This window comes from Macadamia integrifolia, chromosome 10 (genome assembly GCF_013358625.1).
Source record: "Macadamia integrifolia cultivar HAES 741 chromosome 10, SCU_Mint_v3, whole genome shotgun sequence".
In the NCBI taxonomy this organism is placed as follows: Eukaryota; Viridiplantae; Streptophyta; class Magnoliopsida; order Proteales; family Proteaceae; genus Macadamia; species Macadamia integrifolia.
Window position 1 is genome coordinate 13,814,923 of NC_056566.1, and position 12,066 is coordinate 13,826,988.

The 12,066-nt window shown below is 37.1% G+C and overlaps 1 protein-coding gene across 2 annotated transcripts; it reads right to left on the reverse strand.

Annotated features, from left to right (window-relative positions):
• Nucleotides 1-1,784: 1,784 nt before the first annotated feature.
• On the reverse strand, nt 1,785-9,805 carry LOC122090683 (BTB/POZ and MATH domain-containing protein 2-like). Of its 2 annotated transcripts, XM_042660345.1 has the most exons (5): nt 8,975-9,805; nt 6,812-7,160; nt 5,897-5,965; nt 4,910-5,186; nt 1,785-2,305 (listed from the first exon to the last, which is right to left on the reverse strand). In XM_042660345.1, exons 1-5 carry the CDS (start codon nt 9,388-9,390, stop codon nt 2,127-2,129), a joined length of 1,290 nt encoding a protein of 429 aa, XP_042516279.1. In that variant the 5' UTR covers nt 9,391-9,805; the 3' UTR covers nt 1,785-2,126. The 2 variants fall into 2 exon arrangements, with proteins under 2 accessions (XP_042516279.1, XP_042516281.1); XM_042660347.1 differs by lacking the exon at nt 5,897-5,965 and having other exon boundaries at nt 8,975-9,794.
• Between the last annotated feature and the right edge of the window lie 2,261 nt (nt 9,806-12,066).

The window sequence follows — 12,066 nt, forward strand, 5'->3', positions numbered from 1 at the left end:
TGTTGATTCTTCTTTCAATAGCACTACTGAAAAGTTCACATTTTGTATCAGCATTAACCACATTTAGATGGAATAAAATCTTTGAAGATGGACATTTAACTTTCACTTTTTTGACATGGTTTAAAATATCATCCATTTTGATGCTAGTTCTAAACTCCGCATGCTCCTCTTCAAGCCTATTAGGGATTCTCCAAGAAATATGGTCACTATTGTCTACCAGGTTCTCCCCCTTTCCATTTTGCAGCTCCCCCCTCCCCCCGGTGGGTATGTTGCGCTGTTTTTTTCTTTCCCTAGGGGACTGTGAGGATGTGAATTTGAAACTGAAACCATTTATCGAAATCGAATTGAGCTGTTTACACCAAAATCACAACTATTTAGTAAATTGTTCGGTTTTGGTTTCAAGTTTAAGACCGATTAGTTAAATGGGTCAGGTAGATTTTAACCGTTTAACCCGTTGGTTTCAAATCGAATTGACCCCGTGAAAACCAAACGGTTTAAACCGTCAAAACTAATATGATTAAATCGTATAACAATTAAATATTTAGTTATTTTAACAAAACATAATGGTTTATTTTATGGAAGATTGAAGCGTTTAAATCGTCAAAATCACTTGATATTCAGTAATTTACTCTTATTATGTAGTTATGTAGTTAAATCCTTGCTTGTTCAATGACTCATTTAATTTGATACAAGATTGAAGCGTTTATCAACACAAGCAAATTTTAGTAAACATGCATCGTTTAAAAACCGTGGAATCGAAACCGCTTACTAAATGATTACGATTTTAGAAAGTGCAACCGTTTAGTAAACTGTGCGATTTTGATTTCAGTCCAATACACTGTTAGTTAAAACGGGAATGGCAAAAGGACAGAAACGTACGGTACGGGTTTTAAACAAATAAAAACGATGAGCTGTACAATAAAAAAAAAAGGTCAAAAAAACAAGAAACAACAAATGGACAAAAACGAACGGTTCGAGTATTAAACATGTAGTTTTAAAAAAAACAAAACCAAAAAAACAGTAGTATACTCATGTAATTTGTGAGATTATTACCTGTATACATGCATCTAATGTTCCAAAAGCTCTAGGAGTCTCAAGATAAAATAACCCAATGGGCTACAAGAAAATGAGATGTTGCTAGCTTTAGCTTCTCCTTACTCAATGGGCTATAAGAAGATGAGATTTTTTTCCTATAGATAGTATGAAAGTTAATATCAAAAACCAAGTACCATATTGTCTTCACTCTTCACTTTTACTAATAAGGTTTTTTTTTTTTTTTTTTAATAAATAAATAAATAAAGTAATTAATTAATTATTAATAAAATTTCTATTTTACCCTTAAAAAATAGATGCGCATTTAAAATGGCTGTTTAAAATGAAATCTTTTGCTATTTCCGTTTTTTTCCGTATTGTATAATAGCATACGGAAAAACACGTTTTACATGGCAAAAAAACGTAACCTCGTTCTAAACGCGTTTAAAACGCATTTTAACTAACAATGGTCATATAACCTTATTTATATAAGAACGGGTTTTGTTGACTTACACACCTAATGGCCAAGAAGAGTAATATAGAAGACTTAAGATTATGTTCAGAATGCAAGAAATAGATTTAAAAGAACAGGAAAACATGATACAGTTCTCACCACCAGGCTGTGACCACAGGAAATGAAAATATGCATAAAACAATAGAGAAGCCAAACCTTATTGATCTTAGAAACCCCTCAACCATCTGGGGACTAAAGAACAATAACTACAAGAATTTATAATCTTGACAACAGGGCCTAGAACCAGAATTACATATGACATTGATTCGATCAGATAGATGAGACACTGAATGAAGAGATGAGTTCAATAGAAAAGCGCCGCAAAGGAAGGTTGGGGGGGGGTGGTGGATAAAATGAAATAAAAAGGTACAAAGAAGATCTTCAAATTACATTGCAACATGTAAACAACTAATTTTACATCTCTCACAAAATGTAAACTACTAATCTTACATTTCTCACAAAATGGCTATGAAAACAATCAGAAAATGCTCCTCTTACCATTTTCTAAGACTCCGGACCTAATATATATATATATATATATATTTTCTCTTTTAAGATGGTGCCAAGGGAGCTGTCATTGCTAAATCCTTTGTTTCACACGCCTTCCATTGACATCACTGCCATCAAGCATGACTTCATTCCCATTCCTGCAGGCAATGATCGAGTGCTCACCAATCTTCACCACATATTCCAGAAGCTCAGTCAGGACCGACGGGCAACTTTCCTTCAGATACTCAAAACCATCGGTTTGCATCACAGCTGCAGAAAATTTCAACAGCCAGAAAGCTTTTAATGGCATAATATTACAATTAAAGTAAAAGGAAAGACATTTCCCACAAATAAATAGAAGACACTATCATCATTAAACATTCAAAAACAAGACATTTATTACTTTCTTATAATTTTCAACTAATCCAAACATCGAACACACACACTTCAAAATTTTCACCACCACCTCCAAACAGTCCAGCAACAGTCCTTTTACATAAGTTTCAACAAGTCCTTTCTGTGCAAAGAAAATATGAAGGCTGTCCCTCCCTGGGCTCCCAACTGGCATAGTCCTGAATTGCAGCTATGCAACCCTGTGGCAGCCTTAAGGCTTTACTTGGTACCATTCAACCATATAGATGAGAAGGCAACTGGTGACTGCAGCGCAGAGTTCTAACCTTATTGGACTCGTTTGTATTCATCATAAGAACATGAGTGGAAATTTTTTACTTTCTAAACTACCCTAACATGGCCATATTTCTTCACCAACCAAACTAGCATGACTCAAAAGTGAGTCCATTTTGAAGCACTATCAAATACATAAAATGCCATGGTAATTAAAAATTATATTGCAAATAGAAACCAAATATAACCTTGATTTATAGAATTAGGAAAAATTACACCCCCTGCCCTGTACTTTGCCAAAATTACACGTGGATCCAATGGTTTGAAGAAATTATGCCCCCTTCCCCTAGCTATGAGCCTATGACAGTGTTAGTATGCTGTTAGTTTTAAACCTCAAAAGACCATGTTACCCTCTGATGGAAAAACAACTTAACCTTGAAATGACCATTATACCTTTTTGTTCCTCTTATACCCAAACACCCAAATCCCTAAACATAAGGATTGGATGTGGTGACTGATCTCTTATTCATACCATGTCAGGGTTGATATTTCATTAATCTCTCATTAAGTCATGGTGAACGAGAAACTGGAGGTGCTTACAGCACTTGATGCAGCAAAGACACAATTTTACCACTTCACCGCAATCGTAATTGCAGGAATGGGTTCCTCCACCGATGCCTATGATCTGCTACATCTCACTTGTCACCAGGGTTGGGATAGGGGCTTGGCCAGATCCTTCCCCATGACCACCTCGAATCCAACCCTCCTCGCAATTTCCACAACCTCCTCAAACCAGGCAGCACATCCCCTCTCTCAATCCCCTGAACGATCTCTACGGGCTCCGGGTTCTGGGTTCTCTCCCCTGTACCTATCGGTCATAACCCACTTGCATGACACATACATTGATCCGGGTTTCAAAACCCTGTAGATCTCCGAGTACACCTCCAGCTTTCGAGCATGGCAGCTCGCCTTGATCGAGTAAGCCCCGTCGAAGCTAGTTTCCAGGAAGGGCATCTCCAGGAAGTTTCCGCAGACGACCTCAGAGAGAATCAAAACTGTTTGGACCACCGACACTGCAGCCAACATCGAGAATACGATCTCCTGGCTTAATCTTGAGCAGATCGACGGCCATCTCTTCATGGAGGCCAGTGGCTTCCTTGTGAGACTTCTCAAGGATAGAAGGAGAGAAATGGAAAGACTGTCTCCATCCCCACTCGTAGATGTCCATCACAAGGTTGTAGAAAGCATCAACGAAGGCTGGAACCTTCTCCGCCGTCTCGATCTCCTTAAGCTGGTGGAAGAAGGTCCAATACTGTTTGTACTTGTCCAGAACCTACTCCTTAGAGATTGAGGCACCGAAGAGATCCACGGCACATTTACACTTCTGCTTGGCTAAGCCCAAGATGTATATGATCCACTCTTTGATGTTGCTCTCCAATCTTCTCAACTTCGTCCAAGTCAATCAAAGGTTAAAGAAAATCAGAGGTTGAGAAGATGACCATAGCATAGCATTGGTAGAAGATGACATTCCCTCTTTTCCCAGTCCCAATTTAACAGGGACTAACAGATTGGACCTAATTGTAAGAATCTTCAAAAATCTAGGTGAGGAGGGTGTAATTCCTTCAAACCATTGGATCAACGTGTAATTTCGGCAAAGTAAAGGGGAGGGGGTGTAATTTTCCCATAGAATTAACTTATTTTATGCTCTCATTGGTATGATTTCTATCTGTATTTATTAACTATTTTTTAAAAATTATTTGAGACAATAAATTATGGACCACAAATAGTATTCGTTTGGTTACTATTTATAAAATAGATTATATAATAAGAAAATAGGTTTCAGGTTTCACCTTTAGTTTTGAGCTTCGAGCGAGAGAGATGATAAGATTTGAGATTTTTTCTTGGAAAAGTATAAAACATACTGAAGTTACCTATTTACCCTTGATTTTGAGTAATTTAGCACACGTGCTCATTTAAGGTAGTGCAAAAATCAATATAAATGATTTGTTGCCACAAATCACAAATAGCTTGAGAGTAATTTGTGATTTGTGATTTATTCTAATTTATTATAAATAGAAATAAGTCCTATAAATTATACCAAACACTTGTAAAAATAGAAACAAGTAAAATAAATACAAATAGAAATCAAACCAATGAGAGCCTTAATAAAATATTCATGTTATTTCAGTTGTATTATCATTTGTATGGACAACCAAAAATGTAAGAGGACAAAAGGAAGACCAAATTTACCTCTCAAATTTTCAGGCAACGCAACAAATTTGAGACATACAGATTTCAATTGGAAACAGTGGTGCTGCTCTGCCAAGGCAAGTGTAGTTGCCACGGTGTTTATTGCAACATCGTCGCAGAGAATGGCCTCAGAGAGCAACCTCAGCCTCTCAAGTCCATATCGATCTGCAGCTGCAAGCAGATGCTGAGCCATCAGGGTAGAGGCCCATTTGGAGTTCAAACCAGTCAGCGCTTGCATGTCAGGTAGGTCATCCCAATATATGAAATGGAGTAAGGCCTGCAAAGGTGCACAGCCAGGGCACAAAAATGTTAAATTTCAAGCAGAAAAAACATCAATTAGGATAATAGATACAATAAATGAAGTGGCTGGGAACCCTAGAAAAACTGGACCAAGGGACCATCATTTAAATGTGGTTCCAAACACCAAAAATAACATAGAAACTGACAAGCATGGTTACACTTCTTAAGCATACAAGTCCCACATATTTTCTTCTTAGTTCAGTTATTCTAATTATATAATTATCATTATTACTGTTATTCGACAACTACCTTCCATCCAAAACCATGCACACAATGGCAGTAACTACACAAAATTTCTAAATGAACACAAAGTGTAATTCACATGAGGATGACAACATACTCAAGGAAATTTTTTTTTTTTGGGGGGGAGGGGGGGTGCGGAAGAGAGAGAGAGAGCAGGACAGTGGATTTCCAAACAAGGCTGAGATTGGAGCAAGTCTGAGTAGATAATGGGGGGAAAAAAAGAGTTCAAAAAGACCTGTAATTAAAATAAATGCAAATTAAGGAGTTCTGTATAGAGTGATTTTAATTGTAGAAAAAGAAAATGTAGATTCACAAAGTGACAAACAAGAAAAGATACTACTAATCAAGGGCAGACTTGATACAATCACAGTAGCAGCAGTTGATAACAGAAACCAAAGTTTAGGAAGCCAGAGCTGAAGTAAGATCTGTGAGCGAGAGCAGCACCTTAGGAGAACATTCTGGCTTAACACTTGTGGATATGTAATCATCCTCTATGGCACCACAATTACTCACCTAACAAAAATAACCAACTCAGCCAGATTTTCCTATAGACTTCTACAATATCATGAATAACAAACCACAAAAGTAAATTAATCATTTTCCAATGTAAACTTCTAAAGCACAAAGATGGGAGAAAGGTAAATGGAGAACATGCACCTCTCCAAAAATTTATCATTTCAATATTGTGACAATAAAAGGTCAAAACTTTCAATGGGTGATCACAACAATAACAACCTTTACAGTCAAAGTTGCTAAAAGAAAATTAATCATTCCACGATATATGATGAAGAGGAAGAAAATTTCTCCATGATATGTGAAACAAATTTTGTGGAAAATTTCAACTATCAGTTCAACATCCATATTTGAATGCTCTAAGATGATACAGGAGCCAGTTTAAAAGTATAAATAAGTAAATACCTTGACTGAATGAACTAGTAGCATACCTAATCACAAAAAAATGACAATAGAACAAGTCATAGGTACCCTGTGTACGAAAACAAATGAAGAAATCAATCTGAGTGCTGTATTGGCAATTACAGACACAAGCACCTCAACTATAACTAACAACTACTGAATTTAATTACTTAAAATGTCACAAAAATAATAGGACAGTACAGCAAACATCATAGGGATTATCCAGGAATTCTCTTTCTTGCACTAAAACTCCCATAAACTGATAACATAGTTAGTAACACCATGCACACTGAAAATCAGGCAAGAATACCACACTCACCCCCAGAGAGAGAGAGAGAGAGAATTCTCATCAATTTTTTGTGTTTGTAAGTTAGATAGACAAGAATACACTACAAGCAATTCAAAGAATATGAAAGCCATTAGATCATGAGGTCATTGAACAACCTTAAAAACTGGAGCCTCCATATCTTCAACCTTTATGCACTGAGCGTTTCGATCCTTCATTGGACCAAAAAGTTGTGCCCTGAAAACAGGAGAACGAGCCGCAAGAACCAGTTTGTGGGCTGCAAATATCTCCCCATCAACTTCAAAATTTACATCAGTTCCCTTCCCACTTTCCAAGATCTGCCCAAAATTTTGACCGATGTCAGACGATGGCACTGTTATTGAGTAAATTTTGGGACCTTCTGTCCGTGATCTAACAACACCAACACTACAGTGAACCGATAAACAATCGTCTTTGAGGTAATCTGATGTCTCTAAAGCAGTTCTTTTGAAAAATCGTTTGTAGCCCCTGTAGAATACAACAATAAGACATATTATCTGGTGTTCATTATCCATAACCAATTCATTTGCTAAGCAAACATTGTGAAGTTCCAAGCTACATTGGTAAGCGAGAAGATTGTTCAAACATATCAAACCCAAAAATAAATAGACACATAAATGTACAGAAGGCAATAAAAGAGTTTGCTCGTATTTAACCAATTAAAGTCCACACTTTGAATGCTGCATGGTTTCCACACAGTGTCTATCATACATCAGAAAGAGGTGCCACAGGAATACAGCAAACCCATGAAATCTACCCAATCCTTCATATGTAAATACTTGGATAAATATGAGGGAAATTTATTATTTGAATATTAAATATATACGTATTTACATTTACAAATGAAAACATACATGGGTATGCATATACAAAAGCTCTAAAAGGGAACTTGACACCAATATGCTTCAATGACTCGCAAAGGTTCAAAGTAATGATTTGGAACAGTAAAACATTGACAATACTTCATGTTCAGTTGAACCAAGACCTGGCAGACGAGATTAGAACATGAAACTGTACCATACAAACTGAACAATCAATCATCCATCAGCCATTTTCTAGGCAAACTGACATACTGGTTCCCTCTCTAAAAATTATTGAAGACCCCAATTTGGCACATGTTAAACCACTGGTTCAACAGTTTAAACTGTTCTGCTACACTCAGCAGTTCAACATCCATTTCAGGATTCAACAGATTGCTCAAATGATCTGGGTGTAATATCCAAATACATAGTTCAGAAGTTGGAAACCACTTTTTGCTGCTTAAGAACCATACAGATAAGTGATTCAGTTGAGGCAGGAACAGTTTCAAATGAGGCTGGCGAGGTCTTTATCTATCCCAAACCTCAGCGCCAAGGAGTTTAGTACAAATTATGGGTAGCATATTATGGTCTTGGTGGGCCCATGAAGATTGCCGCATTTGGATAACACATTCATTTGGCAATTGGATGGAGAGAACCTGCTTTAGTCTTCATTATTTTGCATCACTGATTAGGGTGTTGTTCTGTTGACTGAGTTGCATAATTGCAGCCTTCGGGCCCTTTCTACACCTCATTTTTTCTCTCCCTTACAAATATCATCATATAAACACCCAGTAAGTTATAAATACAAACTTCAAAGGTATTACTCCAAGATCTAGGATCTACACTGCAAAAGTTTCTTCTTCATTGCAATGGATCTAAAAGCCTGTAATGAATTGTTTGCAACAAATGATTATAGCAGGGGTATTTTGACTTAACAGATGCAGCCTCCAGCTGAAACTTGTGGGGTGGGGGTGGAAAGAAAGAAACGTCAACAGAAGAATTAGAAGCACAGATGATTGTCGACGCAAATTATTGACAATTTCTCTTAAGAGGAGTTGATGAGTCGAGCTACATTACACGATAATCTTAATTTCCACTATAAACTATCATTCATAATTACTTCAATAGAGAAAAAAGGAACCAATGCAAAACGCAAACGTTCCCCTCCAGGGAATTATGTTGGAAATTTCTCGTCATGTATGCAAACAGTACTTGCAACAATGGTGCAGATGCCCAACATGCAAAAAGAATCTAAGAGTTTAACACTTACATGATGATCCAAAAGCAGTGAACCCACCTTCCGACATCCAAACTCTAAATACCAACGATGCTGCGAAGATTCCGAAACTCAAGTAGCAGGAATTCGATTTAATTCAAAACCCAGAAAACCAAAATAAACCCAAATACCCAAAATCCAAACATTTCAACCAACAATCAATTTTCCACAATCCATGAACCAAAACAAAGGAAAACCCAACTTACCACATGCTTCCACGGTATTTGAGAGTGTAAGGACCGCTCTCCAGAGTCCTTCCAAAATGGCTATGAACCTTATGTCTCTCCTTTCCGCTTTGATCTAAGAGCGTAAGTTCGAAAAGAGCTCTGACATCGGTACCCTCACTAGCCAGTGCGATGAACAAAGAAACGTAAGTCGCGTTATCCTCGATGCTCTTCCCGTCTGGATAGAAATAGATCGCCCAATCATATCCACCTACCATGAAAGTATCGGAAGCGATGTATTTCCCGATCCCGAGACCTTTCGATAGAGAATACCCATTGATCTTAAACTGGTGAGAACCATTAACAGTCTCAGTAAGAGATGTGGAGGTGGTCATGGAAGGAGATGAAGAAGAAGACGAAGGTTTAGACGACCCTCTGCAAACCCTACCCATGCCCATTCAAAAATGAAAATTGAAACCCTGATTGTGGTTTTTTCTAGGATTTATTCTTCCCGAGAGATTCAATTGAATTGAATTGAATTCGATTGATGGAATGGAATTTCCTTCGAACGAATTGATCTCTAAAGGGTTTCCTTGTGAAACCAGAAAATTCTAAATTAGGATGTGTTCCAGGGAGATTTTTGCCTCCAATGGAACAATTCAAATGAAATGGACTTTCAATTTGGGGTCCTAAATGACCCCTCTGAGCTTTGGTGATGATTTCTACAACAAAATCCAAATGGGCTTCTAGGGTTCCGTTATAGGATAAGGCTGAACCTGAACGGCCAGGAAGAGATTTTGTGAAAATAATTACACTCCGAAGCCTGGCATGGCATTTAAATAGTAAGAGGACGATGGCTGAGTGTCTAGAGAGAGAGATTTTTTTTTTTTGGGTAGGCAGAGAGAGAGAGAGAGAGAGCTGGAGATGATTTTGGTACACGGCAGCATAAAAGAAAAACCATTGAAAATGATACCGATACTACCGTTTTTCTTGTTACCACGATACCGATACTGAAACTATCTAGACCAATTTGTCAGCAGTGAACAGTGAGATGCCATGAACATTCAAATATCAGCAACGTAGATGATTTTGATGTAAAACTATTTATCTTGTTGGTATCGGTATTTACTAATACTGACATGAATCAATTGATACGAACAAGAACAATACCACATCATGACCATGTGGAATCCACACTAATACTCTCTCGGTGTTGATTCTTACTAACCATATGGACTAATGAACCATCAAGTGATTAAACCATCTCTCATGAGGTGAATTCCTCCCACATTGTTGGCATGGAAACCCTTTTCCAAAGTTTGTCTTATAGATCATGGCAGAATAAATGGGGTTGAAATTTTGTAGAAAAATATATTCCAATATCATATGTTCATGTATCAAATTTCAAACCAATATTTATTTCTCGAATCTTGAGTCTCGGCACTCTTTCTCCTCTATGTCCTTATAGAGAACCATTTTTGCCATCTCCATTGGCTGGCTCACCATGCCAACCTAAGATCTCTCTCTCAATTAATTATTTTAATTATTAGATGGGCAAAGGATCTCTGCCAGGCTGTGTATGGACTACACCCTCTCACAAGGGTAAAATGATCATGATCTTATCACCTTCTTTCGTTGGCTAGCGCATGGGTACAGGCACACATAGTTAAGTAGTAATCTTTTTCCCTTATTAGATAATGGGCATGTGATTGTTACTTGAACATTGGCCAGTGATTGTTGAGTGGTCGCATTGCTTTTGCATCAACTAGCATTGGGACCAATGATAGCGCACACAAGGGCATCAACATGAATGTAATTTTTTATTTCACAGGAGCAATTGCTAATTATACATGCTTATCTATTTGAGTGCAAGGGCTATGACTACGAGTGACTTACTCAAGGGAATAGCACAGTTGGTGAGCAACGAACTTGGTACGAGCCGTAAATTCGGATGTCTTAAATTTGACTCCCATTAGACATACCTTGAGGCACTCACACGGGGTGTTTAATGCTCTTCACTGCTTTTAGTGAAAATTAAATGGTTCTCATTCAACCCCGGTATGATCCGATCTATTTGCTGTGGGATCAATATGGGCCCATAGACTTAGATACCCATCGTTAGCACACAAAAAAATTAGGAGTGACTAGACAGCTTTCTTTTTCTCTTATATAATTATGACCTTCTCTAACTCCAATTATTTTGGTAAAATCTAATCAATCATTATAGGGCTGTTGGGATAGGGTACTCTAGTGCATGTAATGAGTAAAAATTTCTCTCTCATTTATTTCTCTATCATATAAAATGACCTTGCTTCCATATATTATGATAAAGTTTTATCATATCTCATTGGCGCAGTTCCCTTTGCCACATGCACATGAATGGGTCCTATTAGATGAGATCTTGATCCTGAGACGGGGTGTCAATCATATTCCAATCCGATGTCACATATGCACATCTCCATCTCCTCCTCCCCCTTATTATCGTCTCCATTGATAGGGTTGATTTGTTTATAGTTTTATTTTTAGGTTCCTCTCTTTTAGATGGTCAAATGAAATTATACCCTCACCACACATCTTGTAAGCACATGCTGATTAAACATCGTTACAAAATATATAGAATTCGTTTTGGAGAAAATTTACTATATATGTTTTTTTTTTTTAAAGCAGTTTTACTATATATGTTGATTAAAAAAAATATAAAAAACAAAGTCCTACAACTATTTGATGGAATATGTAAAATTTATTATATTGTCAGGATTATGCAACGTCACACAGTCAATTTGACTCCCGTTCATACACTCTTTGCTCCATAACATATACAAATCATGTAGTGTCTTCTGCTATGCTCCTATTGGCTTGATATGAGAGATTCCATCTCACAACAATTTTATGTTCATTTCTTGCGCTCAAGTTACATAATTCGATAAATAAATAAAAGATATTTATATTGTAAAAACAAATATACGAGACCTATATCTAAAGACTAAAGTGTTATTTTTCTAGGAGTGTGGCCTACATTAGGACTCCCGGTATTCTCTCCCCCCATAAGGATAGAAATGTCGAGAAAGAGAGAGAGAGTTTCAATTTGAAAACTTTTTTCCTTTTACAATGAAATAAACTTATAAAAGCTAAGA

What these genes read in the sequence shown, in the direction of transcription:
- LOC122090683 (XM_042660345.1), bottom strand. Translation starts at nt 9,390, where the DNA reads ATGGGCATGGGTAGGGTTTGCAGAGGGTCGTCTAAACCTTCGTCTTCT. An exon ending in AAATACCGTGGAAGCATGTG is followed by an intron (nt 7,161 to 8,974) that starts GTAAGTTGGGTT and finishes TGTATTCTACAG; the next exon opens with GGGCTACAAACGATTTTTCA. An exon ending in TGGAGGCTCCAGTTTTTAAG is followed by an intron (nt 5,966 to 6,811) that starts GTTGTTCAATGA and finishes TATTTTTGTTAG; the next exon opens with GTGAGTAATTGTGGTGCCAT.